Consider the following 22,275-nt stretch of genomic DNA (forward strand, 5'->3'; position numbering starts at 1 on the left):
TCACTCCCTCTCTGAGCGTTTCAGAGTTTTGGATCATTGTCAGTCTGTATCCCCTGCTGTTCGCAAAAGCAGAGCCAGCAGGGGGGAGAAAATGAACGCCATGAAATGCATGCACTTGCCCACGACCTTAACAAATTCACCACCCCCCCAAGCTGGTTATTGTTAGGCCGCCCCGCTGCTGGGTCGGCAATTTTTGAGCCCCATTTTAGAAGGCTGCAGAGCTTACCTGTGACTGTCACAGTTAGAGAACGGGCCTGGTCTGTGAAGCTGTCTGGTTTTTGGACTGCCCCTTATTTCACCTAGCACAAGAGGGCTCCAGGGGAAGTCTGAGCAGTTGCCACAGTGTATATGACTCATTATAATAATAAAGGTTGACTCGGGCTTGCTTCCAGTCTGTGCTCTAATGAGAGATAGGAGGTTACGTTCATCAACAGGATAACAGCCCCTAGCTTTCCAGCTAGAAATATTAATGAATCATTGCTTTGTCTCTGCTCATATGGGATATGGCACTCTAGCAACAGTCATTGGATCGTGAAACCTTTTATTTTTCAAGAGGGGGTCTGTTCATGTTAATTATTCTCACAGCTGGGATGGCAGTATACAGCACTTAAACTCCTCTTACAATTCAGAGTTAGCAAATGCCAATAGTTATCAAGCAAATTTAGATTGAAGACCTCCGTATTTCATAAAATAACAAGTACAGTTGTTTACTTCCCCCCCCCCCCCCCAAATATTTAGTGCTGTAAAGGATGGGATAAAAATATGTAAGCTCTTCTGGAAACAGACTGGAGCCAAAGCCTCCTTCCTTCAGCTGAATGCCCACATTAGTGGATGACATAGAGAGGTGCTTTCTTGCTTGTTCTCTCTCTCTGGCCCTCTGAAGCTTGTTTCTTTTCTGTTCTATCAATCTGCTTTGAGAGAAGAGGCAGGGAATGCCCTGTCTCCATAGAAGTATGCAGTCCAGCGGCTGGAGGAGACTCCTGGAGGGGGCAAGATGTCTTTGAATCATTTTAGGCTGAGGAGAGCACTGACTGTAGGTCTCCTGCTTTCTAGATGAGCATTTCAACTTCTAGACAGTCATGGGCAGTCATAGGCAGTCTCCATCACTCTGCCCTCTGAAGAGAAAAAAATGAGCTGAACATCTGCACCCAAAGAACCACCCTGTGTCTCTGAGCATCACTATCCCTAAGCGTCTTAGTAAAACTGGGTCTAAGAAACTTCACAGCATTAGTGTTCATGCAACCAAGATCATCATAGAATCATAGAATCATTAAGGTTGAAAAAGACCTCTAAGATCATCGAGTCCAACCATCGACCCAACACCACCATGCCCACTAAACCATGTCCCTAAGCGCCTCATCTACATGTCTTTTAAATACCTCCAGGGATGGTGACTCAACCACTTCCCTGGGCAGCCTCTTCCAATGTTTAACCACTCTTTCAGTAAAGACATTTTTCCTCATGTCCAATGTAAGCCTCCCCTGGTGCAACTTGAGGCCATTTCCTCTCGTCCTATCGCTTGTTACTTCGGAGAAGAGACCGACACCCACCTCACTACAACCTCCTTTCAGGTAGTTGTAGAGAGCGATAAAGTCTCCCCTGAGCCTCCTTTTCTCCAGGCTAAACAACCCCAGTTCCCTCAGCCGCTCCTCATAAGACTTGTTCTCCAGACCCCTCACCAGCCTCGTTGCCCTTCTCTGGACACGCTCCAGCACCTCAACGTCCTTCTTGTAGTGAGGGGCCCAAAACTGAACACAGTATTCGAGGTGCGGCCTCACCAGTGCCGAGTACAGGGGCACGATCACTTCCCTACTCCTGCTGGCCACACTATTTCTGATACAGGCCAGGATGCCATTGGCCTTCTTGGCCGCCTGGGCACAGTGCTGGCTCATGTTCAGCCGGCTGTCAACCAGCACCCCCAGGTCCTTCTCTGCTGGGCAGCTTTCCAGCCACTCTTCCCCAAGCCTGTAGCGCTGCATGGGGTTGTTGTGGCTGAAGTGCAGGACCCGGCACTTGGCCTTGTTGAATCTCATACAGTAATACAACCCTACATCTTTTTGGACATGACAAATGGACTGGTTGGGTATAAAAGCATCATCCTTCCTACTGACTCTGGCTGATAGCAAAGTCCCTGTGAAGCTCTGTGGGCCCCAGACAGTCCTGTGGAAGTCCTCCTGAAGCTGCTTTGGCCATCCCACAGGAGAGGAGCACCACTGACACAACGGGGGGGGGGGCAGAGCCTCCATGCTTTTTACCTCATCCTCGATTCAGCAGTCGATGGGTGGCTCTGCCTTCTTGCCACATTGAGAGAAGTTAATCCCTGCTAGGGAATCATGGGACTTCACTCCCAGAAAGCTCCCCCAACTTTTATCCTTTGCCAGCACAACCTGGCCTCACTTGCATACCGAAAGCACCTGCACATTTTTTTGCAAGCCACCATTTTACTAACAATGCGTCAGATCTTGATAGTGCTCTTCATCCACCCACCTTAGAGTACTTGATGGTGATGGGAAACATTATTGCCTCATTCCAGAGATGGGGAAAATGAGGAGTCAGGTAATTCAGCTTGCTTTTGATATAATTCAGAACTGGAAGTAATACAGCATTACCCCAAACACCTAGGTGAATATTTCAATATTTATGGTCCATTGGAGAGGGCTAACTACATGTTTTATAGCTAGGTGAACAGCAGAGCATGTTTTAGAAATGCACAGAAGCTTCTTGAACTGTGCATAAAGTTCTTTCTTGATTTTCCTGCAATTAAGAAATCAGCTACATGTACCATTTTTTTTCCTTATAATATTTTCGTGTGCAGCATGTTTCCTCTTGGTAAAACTGACTGAATACTGGGGACTCCAAGAAGCAAGTATGTAGAAAGGCATTAGGAGGAGGCCGAAGAAACCTCCCAGAGCAATGGGGCTGATCCAAGAGCTCATATGGTTCTTCTATCAGTGGTCTTGTTTGGGGTTTCTTGCAGAGTCCCACTAATCTTACTCTGGCTCTCTCAAAAAACCAGTATGTATCACAAAAACATAGCCTGCTAGTACTTGATACAGCACATATTGCTTCCATTTGTCTCCTTGAAAGATATTGTGTTTCTTTACCTGCAGTTTGTCTTCTCCGTGGGCTGAAGTATGTCTGAGCTCGGAGGAGCTTGCCTTAGTTATGACTACAACGTATGCCAGTTGGGTCTGCTCTTTCTTCCCAAAGGGCTGCAAGGCAGGACAAGTCCGCTGAATTTGGCAGGTGAACAAAAGCCGTTTGGTGACTGTAAGAAAAACAGCTGCTCCACGGTTTGGAAGCTGTTGCTGGATCGCACAGTGAATCAGAGCGTGTCCCTTACTGCTTCACAACAGCTCTGCTCCTGCGAGCACAGCCTTGCAGCGAGGCCAAAAACAAGCCTCGTAGTGTATGGATTTTCATCTTGTAATAACAGCTTCATTTTCTAGATGTGAAGTATATGTCCTCCAGTAATATGTGATGAAATGTAAATTGTATGTGTTCTGTATCCAGCCTTGTCGCCTGTGCTGGCAGTCTCTCCCTGGGAGCCTCAACAGCCCCGCGCACCCGCCATGCTTACGTTTTCTCATACATCCCCCAACAAAGCCATTCTTGAAGCCACAAATTTCGCCTACAAGCAACCAGCAGTTTCTTGCATGATGACAGACATTTGTGGCAATTAGCCAGGGGAAAATATGTGAAAAAACATTGAGGGAAAGAAAAACCAAAACAGAAAAAACCCTTGTGAGCGTGAACAGACTAACTTGTCCTGAGAGCCAGGGCTTCCTGACCTCAGACCCAGGCCACTTCATCTCTCACACAGCATCACCGCTGCGTGCCAGTGCCCGTACCACCAGTGAGACCGTGAGCCAGTGCACACCCAAACCTGCAGCTGGCTCTGCTCTCCTCTCGGCACCTCTGGGGCAGCAGCCAGCAGCTGTCTTGGGTGTCCCATCAGCACTGGTGGGCGATGGAGGAGGCTCCGGCTTCTTGCCAGACGCGAGCCCTCAGATGCGAGGGTGGCCTGGCACAGAAGCCTGCAGGAGTGCCGCCAATGTGGGAGCCGTGCTTTTGGCTCAGGATGCCAAAACACAGCTCGAGGCATGGGGCAGGGGCGGGCAGACATGTGCAAGGGCTGGGCTTGGCATATGAGTTTCTATGGGATAGGAAAGTGGCGGTGGGGGAAGGCATGGAGTCTGGTTGGACTTGGCTCGGTGTTAGGGTGTGTGGCACAAGTATAGAGCGAGGGGATCAGGACATGCTTTGTCCTGAGGTGTGACCAGAGGCAGGCCCATGATCACTGCTGTTTGAGGTGTCCGCTGTCTCTTTACATCTTGGTACCTACTGCTGTCAGTGGTGGCACTCAAAGAAGTTAACTTTGGGCACCTCAGACCTAGGGAGGCACTTACTTCCTGGAGGCCCTGAGCCAAAGCCACCGAGCTCCAGAAACCCTAGTGATGTCAGGAAGCTTTGGATCTGGCTGTGCGCTGAGACGGGGCTGAACTCAGCAAAGAGAAAGGTTTCTTACCTCTTCTGATCTCCCCGTTCCACCTCTGGCTGCCCATACACCTCTCTGCTCAGGGCAACAGCTAATTTGTTTTCTGAGGCAGGTGAACGGTGTCTGCATTTCCTTTTGCTGCTTGGACGGCAGGAGTCAACAGTCACCAGCAGAGCCAGGAGGTGGGGCTGGCAGCAGGGCTCATCTCTCGGCGCGTGAATACTGCTGCGTATCATTGTTGTAGCTCGTGGTGACTGACAAAACTCTGAGGATGTAATGATTGAAGCAACTACCTGCAGAACACAGCAGTATGGCACCATTTAAGAAACCTACGTATTATGGACTGCAAAATATTATACGCATATAGACCCCTCACTTTCCGGACTACTACCACAGGGTCTGTAACCAGCCTGCCCACAGTGTCTGTCTCTCCCCCCGTTCCAAGTGCTGGCTGCAATTCACTTTCCCTTCTTTTGCAGAATTTGTTTTCCACTCTCTACTTGTTGCATGCTTCTTTTCTCATATTCAAAGAGCTTTTCCCTGAAAATAAGTTGGGCACTTTTTCAAGTTCAAGTGGAACTACAAGCCTGAAACACAAACCAAGACTCACATAATTTGCCTTTGTACTTTTTTTAAAACAGTAAGACATGATAAATAAAATATCCTTGCTTAGTACTACTTTGCCAGCTAAAGGACAGACTGTCCTAACGTTAGGAAAAATTGTAAGCTAAATTGGCATAGATGAGCTGCTGTACAGCTTCCAGAGAGTCTTGAAAAAAATTTTTCTTTCTGTAAACACAATCTCTTATTATAACTCTGAACAAAGGTTTCTACTTCTGCAAACGATTTGCTAGTCAAAGGAAGTGGGACATTCACTAATAAATGTAAATGTTGGTTTAGAAAATGTATGAGTCGAGTTAGAGAAAATTATGTTCTATTGTAGTCTCAGCCAGTTGTTCTTTTTTTCCCCAGAATACTTTTACTGAGCGCTGAGTTTTTTTCAGGAGTTCTTATCTCAGAGTTAATTATAACATTACAATCTGTCCCAAATCAGTAATAATGTAGTTGTACTGCTTGCTGAGCGGACAGGAGAATGAATTGCAACTTCAGTTCTTTCATAGCTGATTCATACACCAGAAGAGAATGAATCTTTTATGTACAACTGCCTTCTGGTATTTTGAAAGAATACATATTTTGAAACAGCTGAGATTGCAGTTACTGCTCAGATACAAGTGAAAAACATTCTAGTTATGTGTTAATGTTTTATTCATGGCTGCACGTAATATCAATGCAAAATACTTCTACTTCTGTTAGAAATCCCATTATCAGTTTGTGATGTTTCAACTATTTCAGATGCCAAGACGTGAGAGAATGTGTGATTCTAAGCAGTGGGTCAGTTGTTGTCTTTATCTACAACTAAGTAATATGGCCGGAATAATACCTCATTTGACTGGTTCTCCTAATTATTTTTGTACAAAACCTATTCCTTTTCATGCCCACAAGAATTCAGGAGAGATGCTGACAATAACTTCTGGGGAGAATTACTATTGTTTGCAGTTAGACCCGCAGATACAGTGATTCTTTGTCTAGAACGCAGTAAAAACCCAATACGTTTTAAATTTCAACATTGTCTAATCTTCCAGTAGTTGGTTGTAGTTGGAATTGCTCTTAAGCCTGACTTATTACACAAATTTTTCTATATGCTCTTAGCAAGCATACAGCTTGCTTTATAGCTAGCTTAATGCTGATTCTTACTATTCATTTCAGCAATTTGAAATCATATCTTGAGTTACAAGTTAGTCTTGGTCAGAACTCTCTTTCAAATTAAAAGGAAAAATCTGTTTTACAAATGCAACTGTGAAAAAGCATAAATTATCCCAGACTTTCTAGATACTGTTTTTTTGCCCAACTTCAGGCTATTGGAATGCATTTTGTAGTGAATAATCCTATTCCTATACCATGAAAATTAATGTAAACTTTGTTACAAATAACAACAGAGGTGGAACCAAACCTGCAGCAAAATACATACTGCATTTGTACAGTGGCATATAGTGGAGCATTTTCTTACATACTTTAATGAATAAAGGGTAGTACTTTGCATTTAAATGCCCTTTAATCTTAAATTTAAAGTGCAGTGTATTTCAAGTTGATATTTAATGGAGACTGTAGCTCTGGTCCTCCCTTTGCCAGTTAATATAATGTCCTGGTTTCAGCAGGTATAGAGTTAATTTCCTTCCTAGTAGCTGGTACAGTGCTGTGTTTTGGATTTAGGATGGGAATAATGTTGATAACACACCAATGTTTTAGTTGTTGCTAGGTAATGCTTACACTAGCCAAGGACTTTTTAGTTTTCCATGCTCTACTGACTGAGAAGGCTGGAGGTGCACAAGAAGCTGGGAGGGGGCACAGCCAAACTGACCAAAGGGACATTCCATACCGTGTGCCGTCATGCTCAGTACATAAACTGGGGAAAGCTGGCCGGGGGGGCCGCTGCTCGGGGACTGGCTGGACATCGGTTGGCAGGTGGTGAGCAATTGTATTGTGCATCATTTGCTTTGTGTATTATTATTATTATTATTATTATTATTATTATTATTATTATTATCATATTATTATTATTATCATTTTATTTCAATTATTAAACTGTTTTTTTCTCAACCCACGAGTTTTTCTCACTTGTGCTCTTCCAAATCTCTCCCCCATCCCACCGGGGGGGTGGGGGGGAGTGAGCGAGCGGCTGCGTGGTGCTCAGTTGCCGACTGAGGTTAAACCATGACATATAAGAAGGCAGAGAAGTCCTAAGGTCAGAGGGAGCCCACTGGTAGTTAAGCATGCCATCGCTCTGCAACCTGCTTGTCCTGGTTTCAGCAGGGATAGAGTTAATTTCCTTCCTAGTAGCCGGTACAGTGCTGTGTTTTGGATTTAGGGTGAGAATAATGTTGATAACACACTGATGTTCTAGTTGTTGCTAGGTAGTGTTTACACTAGTCAAGGACTTTTCGGCTTCCTATGCTCTACCGACTGAGAAGGCTGGAGGTGCACAAGAAGCTGGGAGGGGGCACAGCCAGGGCAGCTGACCCAAACTGGCCAAAGGGACATTCCATACCATGTGACGTCATGCTCAGTATATAAAGCTGGGGGAAGAAGAAGGAAGGGGGGGACGTTCGGAGTGATGGCGTTTGTCTTCCCAAGTAACCGTTACACATGATGGAGCCCTGCTTTCCTGGAGATGGCTGAACACCTGCCTGCCCATGGGAAGGAGGGAATGAATTCCTTGGTTTGCTTTGCTTGCATGCGTGGCTTTTGCTTTACCTATTAAACTGTCTTTATCTCAACCCACGAGTTTTTCTCACTTTTACCCTTCCGATTCTCTCCCCCATCCCACCGGGGGGGAGTGAGCGAGCGGCTGCGTGGTGCTTAGTTGCCGACTGAGATTAAACCACGACACTGCTCCAAGCACAGGAAAGCGTCCCTGATGCAAAAAGCATAGAGCGTTGTCATTAGGTCTAAGCAGGAGCAATACTGAAATGAGGATGAGCCATTGGCTATCTTGGTTGTTTAGGTTATATTGCAGAGGTTTTTATGTTTTGCAACAGCAAAACCAAGCCCAGTCCTACTTCCTAAATGGCGGCTTGTCCACTGACGAGAGCCTTGGAAGAGCCCAGTCACCTGCTGGTATGTGTAAGGCTGCCTTCAGTCCAAGCTGCCCATCCCATCCGGACAGGGTGCAATTGCTGGGCTGTATTTGCATCCCTTCCACAGCTGTCCTGTAACAGTGTGGCTCCCTGGACATCAGGAATGAAGGAAACCCCATGTTAAATCCACTCACAAGAAAGCCAGATAGGAAGTCCCTCTGCCTTTAGCCAGCTGCCTTGCTCCCTTGTCCTCACGCTCGTACCTCTCAGCAAACCCGCCGCCCCAGCAGGCACCCAGGAGAGGGGCCTTTATCAGTGGCAGTAGTTTAAGCACAGGTTTTCTTTCACATCTTCACCTGTGTCCAACAAGCATCAGTAGCAATGGGCTTTTATTTTAGAAAGGGTGAACAGAACCTTCCTCTCAGGATGTAGTTTCAACCCAGCTTGAATGACAAATGATTTCTAGGGAGCTGGATAAAACTCACCCCAAGCTATGGTGCATCAGTGCACCAGGCACTCAGGCACAGCCTGTCCTAGGCTCTTACCCCTATAACTTCTAGCTCGAAGCTAGAAAATAATTTATTCTCTGTTAGTATTTTCCTTTCTTATTTGGTGGAGATTTCTGTAATCAATTCTGTAAAAAACCCATGACTAATGGATTCATAAATTGAGAGGTTTTTTGCTTGTTTGTTTGTTTTTGAGAATTCAGTGAGACTGTGTAGTTCAGCCACAGAAATCCATCTCCAGGATATTTCAGGCAAATGAGAGTATTTGTTTTCAAAGGTCCTGAATATTTTAGGGAGAAGGGAAAAGTGCTCTGGTGTAGCATAAGAAATGAGTGGAAATGCTTTCCTTCTATCCGGAATCGATGCTTTCCTATTAATAAGATGGCATTAAACCTTAAAATGTGCAATTGAATACACCACAGTGGCAGTGTCCCCTTCGACTTTGCAAGCAGTGCAATTACCCTGAAGCCTGCTGGTGGGGGAGGCCCTGCCAGGGGTGAAGGGAGGAGGAAAGCTGGCGGCCGGCGGGACCGGGGCCCCATTTCCTTCCTCGCCTGGGGACCCATTCCAGCCATACCACGCCGCAGCACTGCAGGTAGCACAGGGCAAATAACTCTGGGCTCTGAGCAAGAAAGCAAATATAAAAATGACCATGAAAATTGCCCAACCGGTTAAAACTGGTTCCAGCCAGGAACTGAAGTCCTACCTTGAAATACTTAAATCCCATTTGGACGGCATAGATTTACATTCCAGATGAAGAATTAATGGCTTTCACACAATATCCTCAGCAGAGATGCCCCAGCATACCAACCTCTGTGTTTTTGGTAGATGGAATTTGTAATTCCTCCAGGAGCTGCATTCTTCTAAGTGTTACTTCTATTTTTGGACTGACTACTTGCTTTATTTAGAAAAAAACTTGTGCTCTTGTCAAACCATAGAGTCTATATGAGTCATCTATACAATAGCACTAAACTTCTCTGTTATGGCACAATTCATCATAATCACAAAGGGATTTATAGAAAACAAACATAGCTGACAGAGTCTGCTCTTAAGCTTCCTGTGTTTAATCCTTGTGCATGTTTAGCCACCTGACCAGTGTATTGTTGAAAAATGGTTTGTCATTAAAATGTTGGGTGTTGCAGTAGCTCCAAAGTCTCATTTTTTTGCTAATAAAAATGAATGCCATTCCTCTGACAATTTTCGGCTGCCTATCTATAGTCATCTGCCCACATAATAATTGTGTGAATGCTAATGACTATCCTGAAACTTTGATGAATAAATTTTTTTTAAGGCTGCCTCGTAGGCAGCAGTGCTTGCTCGTTTAAATACCTTAAACACATCCTTCACAAAGCACCACCAATGGGCTCTAGCCTCAGACAAAACAGAATATAGAAATTTATGATATAGAAACACAGTGAAGCAAAATGTAACCAGCTTCTTGTACCCTGCATATCTATGTAGCTTACTAGTAGTGTTTCCCAAGGGGGAATCATTTACTTCCCAACCTGCCCCATTACCTTTTTCTTTGTTTATCTCGTTTGGATTATTGACAAAATGTTTTGGATCACCTGGTTTCTTACAGAAATCTCTATAGTTGCAGGCTTTTTTTTTAAACTGTTACTTATAAATTGTCAACAATAATTGCATTTTTAAAATGGTATGTGGATCCAGTTCCTACCAAAAGGCAGTAGGAGTGCCTAATTCCTTTAGGCATTTAAAGTCTGCAAAACCCACTCATAAGGCAAACCCTCTGATGAGCTGCTCCTTGCTCTAAGGAACTCCCCTCTCCTCCATGATCCCTCTTGTGCGAGCTGGCAGCAGGTCATTATCATCTCCCCTCGCAGACACCATTTGCTAGGCTAAGCAAGCCTGCCTTTCCTCCTCTCTTCTTGTGAAATAGGCATTTCTTCCCCTGATTGCCATCACAGCCCCTCGCTGCACCAGTTGCACCTGGAGCACAGGTGGGAAGACCTGTGCCTGGTATTCCCAGGGAGCTCCCACCCATCCCACCACCCTTCCCTGCCAGGTACCTGGCCTAACATGCTTTACCGTCACGTTTGCTTCCCATATACTCAGGTTGCCTCTTTTCTCCCCAGCCTCAAGGAAGCCCTTGGCCCAGGTCTGTGACATTTACAGAAGCAAGCTCAGACACCTGGTCTAGCGTGTAGTCTGAGATGTGGCTCCCTCAGTCTTCCTGTCAAAGTTGTTCCACTGCCCTGAGGGATGTGATGTTCATTCAGGTAAAGAGAGAGAAGGACTCATTCCTGGTGGTTCAACCGCTCATCTCAGAAACTTCAGGGCTACAGTCCCTGCTTCAATGCAGCGTGGCTATGGGCCTTTGCTACAGAATATTGGGGGTATAAAGCACTGAGGTGTTTCAAGATGAGGTAGCAACTGAAAGGGGCTTAAGCGGCATGTACATACCGGACTTATGCAGCCTAGTCCACTTAATAGTTTGAGCTTTTCTCACGTTTCTTTGCTATACACCATGACAAGCCTATGAAGGAGTTAGTTAGTAATTCCTGTACTAAGGGAATACTTCCTGTGTTGCATCATGGGCTGGTTAACTGAGGATTTAAAAGAAATGCTGAGTAACATCCAGATCTTCGAGTATATTTAGGTGCTCTGTTCCCATAGGCAAATAGAAGACAGACTGCCAGTATGACAGGAGACAGTGTAATGGTATGACATTATGCAATTAAGACTGTAACAAAATGCATATGCATGTGGGAGGATGAGTAAAGGTTGCCCAGGCAATCTTATTTCTGGCATTTCCTATATTTTCTGCATTTGACTTTGCAACCTACACATTCACTCACCATAACTTTCTGTTGTAGTATGTAGGCATGATGTGAATTTACATCCTTCTTGCTAAATAAGTTATATTAGAAATGTAAAGCTTTCAGTATCTTTCCACTTCAGAACAAGGTCAGCTCAAGCCCAGTGAGAGCTTGTGCCATCCTGGCTGACCCCCACGAGCAGGGCAGGACACGTGCACCCAGGGCCTCCCACCAGCAGAGCTGCGGGGCCAGTCGCTGCCTGCCCGGAGGTGACAGCCGAAACCTGGAGAGGTGGTAACTGAAACGCTGCCTTCCCTGTCGGTAGTTTCAGGGTGCGACTTCTGCGTGATAACTCCAGTTAAAGGATCTGCAGAGCTTAGACTTGCAGATGCCGAAAGCTCTTCATTTGCTTAGCAACTGAGAGAAGCTGTACCAGCCCCAGCGCTCCTCTGCCGGTGTAAGCATCGTCCTATGGTTTGCCTGGCACAGCAGGACTTGTCAGTGACCTTTCCTAATATAATCCAGGAGTTAGCCCCTTGACAAACTGACTCTGTTGTAACACAAGATGAGATTTAGAGAGGCCGGCAATGGCACTTTAATGCCACAGTTTTTAGAGGGCTTAACATCGATCTCAAGGCATTCCTAAAATGGAACACAAAAATTCTGCTAAGTGCTCTCATACACATTTTTGAATGAAGCATTAGAGTTTGTATTAATTCAAGAGATTTCATCATCAGGGCTTTTTTCCCCCCTTTTTGGATCAAACTGGCATTCTGTGTGCAGAACAACTGCTTGTACTATGGGGGCACAAACCAGCACAAAAGAAAATACTGGCAGCAGATGGGCAGCCCTGAATGAAAAAGAAAACCCTGAGCTTTCCACTCCTTGGATGAGAGTTTGGGAGCGTTACATAAGGAGGAAGTGGGGGGAAAAAATGCAAGCTTAAGAGAAGATAAAATCTGATTGAAATGCAGACTAATATAATTGCAGAACATTACTCAGGCTTTCTTGTGGAGAGAGAAAAATGTCTGATATTGTGCTACTATAGAAACCACGTAGAGTCTGTGGGTAGGTGAGGGTGCATGGAGCGCGTCCCTCCCTCCCTCCCTCCCCCCTTTCTCTGCCCTGGAATGAAGATCCTATCTTACTCAGTAAGCTTGGCCTTCGCTGGCCAGGAGATCTCTCCCAGCACAGAGAGAAGTTGTTTTCCTGTTTATGTAGTTTCTTTTAATATCTCTGTTCCCTCCCTCTTTTGTTCTGCTCTGGGAAGGTGATGCAGGGCTGTGCCAGGGGAGGGGTAATCTCTGGTCTTCTCGGGCTTTTCGCAGGGGTTGGTCAACTCGGCCCTGTATGTTGGGAGCATGGGACGTACGTACTGTGCCACGAACAGAGAGCTTTCTTCTATTTACTCCTGTAACGCCAAAGAGAGAATTCACGGTACTTTGGAAAGTAAATACTTATCTGGAATGAGCAGATGCCGGCCGTGTTTCTGCTCACCGTGTCCACAACACTTGTTTCTCTGAAGACAGGCATTAGGAGTTAATCACCAAAGCACTAGATAACAAAGTAAGGTTCATTCCCTGGCTGCCGATGGAAGTGTCTTTACGGAAGGTGTAAGCTGCATGCAAGCTTACCCTCTGAACAGTGGCACAAAATAAACTATAGAAATGCGTCCCTGAAATGTGGAAGTGTGTATTCACACCAGCTCCGACACATGACCACCCGGGCTAAGACCTTGTCTCTGACAGCAGTCACTTCTGCGTAACTGAGGGGAAGACATAAGAAATTTTGTATCAAAAAGACTGATAGCTGAGGAAGTGTGTCCACACTGTGTTAGAGTTCTTTCTTCCTTACTTAAAAGACTGGTTCATAAATTGAGATTAATTTACTGCTGCTTATGAATTTTATGCTAGCATAAAGTACAGTAAAACTGCATTTTCTCATAATTTATAAATGTACACTCCTTCTTTGCATAGTGATAATTTTAATTTTTGTCCCAGTGCTTTCCTACAACAATTGACTCAGTGGCTCAATTACATATTTTACAAGAACGTATTTTGTATCTCAGTTTTTCCAGAAGTTCCGCCTTTCAATCTGGCTGATTGTTTTGCTTTTGGTGTTCTGAAACAGAGGGAGAAGATCCCATTCTCCAGTTATTTTAGCACTTTCATCCAGTCCCTAATTAATCAACTCCTTCATAAAACCGATTTATTGAGGTGTCGTCTCATTTTCGTCACCCTTTCCCATTTCCCCTTTTCTACCATACTTTACCCGTTTACATGTTGGAGACACCACTGCTGCACGCGTTGCTATGTGTTAAGCCTAAAAATTTATTTAGGTAATGGTTTTAGAATATTGTCTGCAGGCCTCTAGAAGGCATCTCTTGGTCATCCAATCTCATCACCACTGCAGTCATGGAATCCCTTCTATAAACTCCTCCAGCTCCATTTCAAAGAAGTCCGACTTGATTTGCTCCAGCCACTCTTGCCAGAGGGCTGTTCCAGCGTTTTGCTACTCTGACTGCAGAGATGAGCTTATACCCACTTGTTCTCATGCTGGCATTGGCCCTTAGTTTTAACTAAACTTTCGTGGCTCCCCCTTTTCCCAAGCCCCACTTTCTTTGTTTTGCCAAACTGAATACACCAAGTGTTTTTATCTTCCTCTGAAATGGGCTGTCCAGTCCCTGATCATCACAGCGGGTTTTGTCCATACTTGTTCCACTTTGATTTTCTCTTGACTGGCTGGCAGAATCACACATCGTACTGCAGATCTTTTGTGAAATTGCTTATCTGACATAACTGGGTTTATGTTTCCCTTTTTACATAGGGGAACATACATTCCTACTCATCTTGCAGTTAACTAGTCTTTCTTTTCCAAGTTCTGATCTCATAGTCAATGGAAGAAATTTTTGTGATTAATCTCTGCATGTCATTAGTATTATCAAATTTAATTATATTTTCATCAACCCAGTTCTAAGAGGCATGCAGTTTCTCCAGTATACTATTCCCACCCCTGTTTGAACCGGTGATGTCTCCTACTGCTGTCTGCCAACAGCAGATTTCATTAGCACGCTCGTGTTCTCGATGACACCACTATAATGAAAATATGAAGGACGACAGAGGCCTTGGTGAATCCCACAGAGCAGCTTTCCTTCAGTCTGATGCTTCCCACATAAAACACGCCTCTGTCGTTGTCTCCTGATCCCCACATTCTTCTGCTTAAACAGTCGTTTCCTGTCTGGACAGTATCAGGTACTACTGACCCCGAACAGAGTACATCTACCGCATTTCCTTTCTTTAAGGAAAAGGGAAACAGAGTTGTATCAGGGAAAGATATCATGCTGAAGCAACATTTCATGTAATCCCATGCTTGATTTTATCCCATTTATTCCCACATCTTTAATTATTCTTTCCTTCAAAATTTGTCCAAATTATTGTGAATTATTTCCTTCCCTTTATTTAATGCAAGTATTCCAGAATGATTAGAGCGCAACAGTAAAACTTCTTGCTCCTTCCACCCTCATCTTCACACACTTGGCCTCTCTGCACTCTGGACGAGATCATTTGTTTTTCCCCACTGCAGTAATTGCCCATGGCTTTCTTCCCATTACGCATCCTCCTTCCGCTCCCATCTTTCACATAATCGTCTCTATTAAAAATGGAGACAAAATGCTTGTCGGTTTTGGAAATATTGCCAGACTTCAATCTGTATGCCCCTCTCACTGCATGACAGCCCTGTTTCTTTTTCCCTGGTTGAAGTAACTGCTTCTAGCTGCCATTGTTTATCTTCCGTATGTCCTCAACTTGAAGACAAAACTTTCTTAGGAGGGTGATTCTCCTCACTCTTACCTGTAGGTTTTCTATTTCCAATGACCTTAGTTACCAAGCTGCCAGGAGATCTTCTGTGAAACCTTTCCCCTTTGCTCAAGATATAATGTCCGGATCATTTCTTCTGCTCTGGCATAAAGAAATCCAGTCTTTCCTTTGTATTCAGTCCCTCGAGTGATTTTATCCTGCTCTGTTACCTCTCTCCTACCAAGCTTTGTTTCATGCGTGGGCAGGTTTTATTCCTCCATTTTGCTGCTCAGGCTCCTTGCTTATGCCGGCAAGGGTTTCGAGCGCTTTGCATTGACCACTCCCCGCGCCCAGGCCGGCACCGTCCTCTGTTTCCCACCCACCTCCCATTTATATTTCTCCTCCCTTGCCATCGCCTTCTGTTGTTTCTTTAACCATTGCCTTATCCATGTTTTACTTGATTTTTTTCCCCCCTCTTTCTGTGTATTCCAACCAAGCTGAGAGGGCACGGACCGCTCCCAGCCTCGTCCCTTGGTTTCAATTCTTTCCCCCGCAGCTGCCGCCATTCCGATTCCAGTGGGCGCCTACTCTGGGCAGTTACTTCGAAGGGCTTGCGCAGGGCAGGGCTGGGAGGGAAGGGGACGCTTTCCGGAGGTGGGTGGAGGTGCGCGACTGCAGGCGCACACGGACCGACACCTGCCCCTACGCGGAAGCAGGGCTGAGGCACCGCCGGCGGGGTGAAAACCAGAGAGACGACCGCGCCTTTGTGCCGTGTCCGGTACCGTCTGGGTCAACCTGGCGGGGCCCCGAGACGCACGACCCCAGCGCCGAGGTCTTCAGAGACGCTCGGCCGGTTGCCGTTCGGTGCTGGAGGTGTTTGACGCCCGCGGGCCGCGGAGGTCTCGCTCACACGCACAGAGTCAGACGGACCGACGGACACACGCGCGCCTGTGCCCAGGCTCCTCGTCATGCCCGGAAACGCCTCGTTTCTGGCAGTCGCCGCCGCCCCGCGCACGGCCCCGCCCGGGGCCCCTCCGCCCGGGGCCCCTCCGCCCTGACGGGGCCGCTCACCCCCCGCCGCCCTCCCGCGCCCCGCGCCGCCGCTCGGCCCTGCCCGGCGGGGCGGGGCTTGGGGCGGGGCGCGGCGGCGGCCGGGCGCGCCGAGTGGCCGCCGGGGGCGGGGGCGGGGCTTGGGGCGGGGGCGGGGGCGAGAAAAGCGCCGGGGGAGCGGCGGCGTCGGCGGCGTCGGGCGCGCGGGGCGGCGGAGCGGCGATGCGCCTGACGCAGAGCATGTGCACCATCGCCGAGTGCGCGCCCGGCGGGGAGGGCTGCCCCGCCGCCACCGCCGCCCGGCCCCGCCTCGTCAAGATCGCGGTGGTGGGGGGCAGCGGCGTGGGCAAGACAGGTGAGGGGGGCGGCGGCGGCGGCGGCGGCGGCGCGGGGAGGTGCGGGGCGGTGGAGCGCGGCTAACGGTTGCCTGTCTGTGCCCGCCCGCAGCGCTGGTGGTGCGGTTCCTCACCCGGCGGTTCATCGGCGACTACGAGAGGAACGCAGGTAGGCGAGCGGCGGCGCGGCTTTGTTCCCGCCGGGCTTGGGAGATGGGGCGCTCCGCGGCCGGGCGGGGCGGCGGCGGCGGTGGGGGGTTACCGCGAGGTGAGAGCGGCGGGGGAGGGAAGAGCGAGGGCCCCGGCCCCGCCGGCGGCCTTCTCCCCCGGAGCCGCCCGGGGGTGCCCGGGCCGGAGAGCGGGGCGTGTGCGAGCCCTGGAAATAAGCGTGCAAAACCCGGCACTGGGCCGGGTGCCAAGTGTGACAGAGAGAGCTTAAAAACGGGGCTGTAGGTGCATCCAAGAGGTATTTTTACCAAATCAAGGCCACCAAGATGTTACGAGGCTGGCAGCTCGCGTAAAACTTGTTCCCTGCGCAGCTCTCGCAGCCCCCTGCCTGGCAGTCCTCGGAAAGGTGCATACCGGTCACAGCAAACGCGCAGCTGATGATCACAGCTTCGCTAGCGCTGTGTCACTGCGTCTCTGTTCCCTAACAGAACTTACTTTATATGGTGAAAATGTCCCTCTTTGAAGAAGCCTCTTAGATAGAACAAGAAAACGTTCTGTAAACCTAGTGCTATATTATACAAGGGCACGTAGTGATAGGACAAGGGGTAATGGCCTTAAACTGAAAGAGGGTAGGTTTAGATTAGATGTAAGGAAGAAATTCTTCACTATGAGGGTGGTGAGGCACTGGAACAGCTTGCCCAGAGAAGTTGTGGATGCCCCATCCCTGGAAGTGTTCAAGGCCAGGTTGGATGGGGCTCTGAGCAACCTGGTCTAGGGGAAGGTGTCCCTGCCCATGGCAGGGGGTTTGGAACTAGATGATCTTTAAGGTCCCTTCCAACCCAAACCATTCTGTGATTCTATGATTATCCTTTGCAAACTGAATGCCAGCAGCTAAATGATCTAGCCAGTGCCAGCTTAACGGGGAAAGCAAAGAGGTGATGTTATGTACTTGCTTGAGTGTAGTACAGTGGCAGGTCTAACGTGAATGTAAAATATACAGCATTCTGTTGAGGAAATGACTTGAAAAAGCCAAACAAATGAAAAAACCCCAACAAACAGGTCAGCTAGCAGAGAGCTTCTTAGAAAAATGGTTTGTTAAAGTGCAGAAATACTGAATGACAAGGAAACTGCCTTTCTATAATAGCTGGTTATTTTGCACACTTTATCATCGAAGTTAAGACAGTCTTTAAGAAGTGATTAAGTTCCAAGTTGTATAATATTAAATGCCAAGCTTCAAAACAAGTCAATGCAAGATTAAATCCCAGGCTTCTAGTTCAGTCATAAATTTATGGGTTGTTACACACAAAAAAACCTTACAGCACTGGTTCCTCACTTCATAAACAGCGATACAACTTCTCTTGCACAACTAACGGGCAGCAGAAGCAGCATTTGTCTGTGTAGAGTGGTGGCTGTACTTGTGAACCTGTTGGTGTTCTTGTCAGGTAATCTCTACAGCAGGCACATCCAGATAGATGGAGAGATGTTGGCTATTCAAGTGCAAGATACTCCAGGAGTTCAGGTGAGCTAGATGCAGCCATGCAGTTCACCAAAGCAGCTCTATATTTGTGTGTGTGTGTGTCCCTCTGTGTGCAGCACCTTGTTATGGTCCATTTCAGAGTTCGGTGTTCTGTGTGGGAGAGGTGGTAACTTCTGTTACCACCAGTGAAGCCAGATGGTGTTGCATGCCTGTAGTATGCTGGTAGTAAAAGAAAACAAATCACTGTTTTGATGAATCATTTGTACATTGGAGGCCCGTTACTTTTGAGTGGCTGAATTACTTAAGTGTCTTGTTCCTGTATATTGGGAACATTAGACACAAAACCAGAAACAATTCTGTGCAAATAAGGTACACGTGGAAGAAAATGCCATGACCACTGCCCAACAGGCCTCATAAATGTGTATGATGGAGAGCGAAGGCTGCTATATTGTGGCTGTGCTCATTAGTGTGTCACAAGTTAAGCTTTGAATGTGTAGACCTGAGTAATGCTGGATTGTTGCCTTTTGGGACTGGGCAACACTCCAGGTCTAAATGCTTCCAGCTCATATCTTTGCTTCCCCAGACTTACTGTCTAGCCAGTTAATTTCCCATTCTGTGGAACTACAAAGTCTTTCTCTGCATGCAGAACTACTCAGGTCAATTTTCCATTTGAGTATAGCAAACTTCAGTGTTAAATTCCAGCTTTTTGCAGCTGAATCAACATGCATTTATTCGCCACGCTCCGATTAAGTTTGTACTTACAACGTGAAATGCAAATATATGTCTGAAGCTGTAAAATGCTATTTGGCTTTACAGACTCTTTAAAGACAGGTTCCTTTAATCTTTTAAGACTTCAGCTATCTAATTTGAGACCATTCGTTTTTCAGATCCATGAACACAATCTGGATTGTAATGAGCAGCTGAACAGATGCATTCGCTGGGCAGATGCCCTGGTGATTGTCTTCTCCATCACAGACTATAAGAGCTATGAACTACTCAGTCACCTTTACCATCACGTTCGACAGTTGCATCCGGGAAATGCAGTCCCTGTTGTCATTGTAGCAAACAAAGCTGATCTCTTGCATATCAAAGAGGTGGAGCCTCAGCATGGACTTCAGCTGGCCAACATGCTGGGCTGTACTTTCTATGAAGTATCTGTCAGTGAAAACTATAATGATATCTTCAATGCCTTCCATCTCCTCTGTAAAGAAGTCAGTAAACAGCAAACAACCAGCACCCCTGAGAGAAGAAGAACCTCTCTTATTCCACGGCCAAAATCGCCCAACATGCAGGACCTGAAGAGAAGGTTTAAGCAAGCTTTGTCTGCCAAAGTGAGGACTGTCACTTCTGTTTGACAGCAGAGCTGTTGGCCTTCCCAACGTTTACCCTGAGATTGAAACCTGGGGTGTTTAACACTGGCATGTCTAGAGTCCAAGGCATTGTGAAAGAAGGATGGTTCAGGTAGCCTTTCTGTAGAAAGGCTTTCTGTAGGCTGTAGAAATAAGCAGTTGCTTAAAAAAGGAACAGTGGCAGATTGGAAAAGGGAAAAAACCCAAAACTCTTGAAATGGTTCTAGGATGTGACTTGTAGAACAAGTATTTTCATTTGGAAAAGGAACTTTCCAGTAAATGGAACAAGCCTTCAGTTTGCCTTTTCTCCAATGGGACAGATTTGACTTAATGCTTGTGCAGAAACAACCTTTTAGATGTAACTCTTAACTTCTTGTACCTGAGCAGGGAAACACCCTGAACTGCAGTTTGCTGTTCAGAAGTAACCACCTGAGTCTGTTTTCACTTGGATGAAGGGCAGCATGATGTATCTGTTTAATTTTATTGCATAGTAGAACTGTTTATTTCCCATGTATTTCAAAACAAATGAGCAAACATGAAATCATTCTGTAAAAATAAGTGTAAAATAAGTGGACACAACTGGGTATCAAGACTGTAAACAGTGGTCCTTTATTTTTTTACTGGCTATGTTATTGCTGACAACTTGACCAGACTCCTTGTATGCGAAACTATTGTCCACAGGGTGTAAACATATCTAATTACAAATAACTTGTGGGTTTTTTTTACTGTCTGAAAAAAATACTGTCCAGACTAAATGATCAAACATGGAACTTTTGAGGAATGAGTGTGGTGTTGGAGTGATTGTCTGTTACAGCTGCCAGCGTAAGACACTCTTCTCTGTGTGCAGTAGGCACAGAAGGAATGTGTCTGTGATTCAGCTCGGTGTGAAGCACGGCTGGCTCCTGGCAATGAAGCTGGTGGCTTGTTCTGAGCTGAGCCAGTCCCTGTTCATCCTTAAAACACATGTGGCCGATATATATATATATTTTTTTTTTTTTACATTGAGCCAATGGAGTTCACAGGCTAAAGGCCTTATACACACGCACTTTAAAAAGCCAGTTGTGCTTTTGTTTAAACTGTAACTTATTTATTTTGTGTACAGTTACTCCTCATAGGGAGTGGACTTTTCATTCTTATTGCCTGGTTCAACATTAAATTTTTGAATTATGTGTTTTCTTGTGTGTTCTTCACAGGTAAGAAACAATGGGCAATAACCAGTGAAATGTTGAGACAAAGTAATAGTTTTCTCAAGGTAGTTAACATACATTGCAGAAACAGTCAGAAGGCCTTTCCTGCCTATACTGTTGCTTTATTAGCATAAACCACAGGGGGGGAGCTCTCACAACTGCTTTACAACTTCCTTTTAAGACATTCTTTTAGGAGAGGAACTGAATAAGGCAGAGACCTTTCAAATTAAAATGGAATTCTTTACCTCCCCTTGTCAAAAAACCTCCAGTAAGAAAAGAACAATGTAAGGTAGGTCAAAATCTGGAAGAATGCCGAGTCTTTTAAGTGACTTCCAGTTTCTTCTTGGGGAAAAAAAAAAACCCAGCAGCTTTATATATTGAGCTATATGATGATGAAGAAGTAGTAATTTGATTAAGTCTTCAGTCATTTTATTCATGCTTAAAGTAGCTTTACTGAGAGCCTTCCTGAGGAGGGTATTTGTGCTGGGACTAGGGTGACTGCGGCACAGGCTCACCTGGTTAGCATGCAGCAGTAACACCTGGTGCAGGGAAACCCTGACAAGGTCCTGCTGGTGATGATCTTTCTGACTGTGAGCTACTAGCCAAGTGACTTAAGACTTATGAACAAAATTGAGCTTGGCCATCCAGTCTGAGCTTACTACCAAATACTGCTTATTGTATTAATATAGTAGTAAACCCATTTGCCAAGGGTGGCCTTGTGTTTTCTCTCCCTCGTACCTTTTGAGTGTTGCTTAGTGTCGTATGCAGAGGGCTTAGATACTCCTTGCTGTGGTCCTGCACCTGCCCAAGCAAAGTCTCTTCTGTGCTGTTCCTGCTCACATGCAACTGGCAGGAGACCTCTCACCCCCCTGGCCTTTTGCCCGAGCACAGGCTATGTGTAGCTGCTAAAGCTACTTCCTACAAATAGGGAGCTAACTATTATACTAGGGTCACCGAAAAGGCTCCACTTGAGTCTTGGTCTAGAAGAGGAGCAGGCTCTTGTGACCATCTCCTTTCATCTCTTCAGCTACTGAGTATGAGATGGTGACTGAGTCCAGCATCCATTGCTGCACCTGTGGCCCCACTGGCTGAAAAGGTTCCTCCAAAGTGTGTGTGTCGGGGGGAGGATGATGACTTGGAAAACTAGTCTCTGCCTTAGTAAAAGGAGCTGCTTGACCCATAGGAAGTGCAAGAGCACCAGCGTCTGCTTAAACTCACCCCCTTCTCATTATCCTATATAATATGTCCTCAGATGGCCAAGTCGGAGACCTGAGAGCATCTGATGAAAGATGGGTGAGGAGAGAAGACCAGAACTGCCAGCTTCCATCATCTCAGGAAAGCGGCAGCATCTCAGAGGTGTGAGTACCTGAACTCACACCTAGATGCAAGACAGCCTTTCTGCTACTAGCGGAGTGTGGACACCTCCCAGGACAGAAGGTCTAGGTTCTTAGGGGCAACAAATAGTGCAAAAGAAAAAGGGGTCTCAGAATACGCAG

General features: G+C 46.4%; 1 protein-coding gene across 1 annotated transcript; it reads left to right on the forward strand.

Annotated features, from left to right (window-relative positions):
* The first annotated feature begins 16,469 nt into the window (after window positions 1-16,469).
* RASL11B (RAS like family 11 member B) lies at window positions 16,470-20,761 on the forward strand. Its single transcript, XM_076336244.1, has 4 exons — window positions 16,470-16,618; window positions 16,711-16,767; window positions 18,209-18,285; window positions 19,131-20,761. The coding sequence occupies exons 1-4, from the start codon at window positions 16,486-16,488 to the stop codon at window positions 19,596-19,598; spliced, it is 735 nt and encodes a 244-aa protein (XP_076192359.1). The 5' UTR covers window positions 16,470-16,485; the 3' UTR covers window positions 19,599-20,761.
* The last annotated feature ends 1,514 nt before the right edge of the window (window positions 20,762-22,275 follow it).

This window comes from Aptenodytes patagonicus, chromosome 4 (genome assembly GCF_965638725.1).
Source record: "Aptenodytes patagonicus chromosome 4, bAptPat1.pri.cur, whole genome shotgun sequence".
Lineage (NCBI taxonomy): Eukaryota > Metazoa > Chordata > Aves > Sphenisciformes > Spheniscidae > Aptenodytes > Aptenodytes patagonicus.

What these genes read in the sequence shown, in the direction of transcription:
- RASL11B (XM_076336244.1), top strand. Translation starts at nt 16,486, where the DNA reads ATGCGCCTGACGCAGAGCATGTGCACCATCGCCGAGTGCGCGCCCGGC. An exon ending in CAGCGGCGTGGGCAAGACAG is followed by an intron (nt 16,619 to 16,710) that starts GTGAGGGGGGCG and finishes GCCCGCCCGCAG; the next exon opens with CGCTGGTGGTGCGGTTCCTC. An exon ending in CGACTACGAGAGGAACGCAG is followed by an intron (nt 16,768 to 18,208) that starts GTAGGCGAGCGG and finishes TGTTCTTGTCAG; the next exon opens with GTAATCTCTACAGCAGGCAC.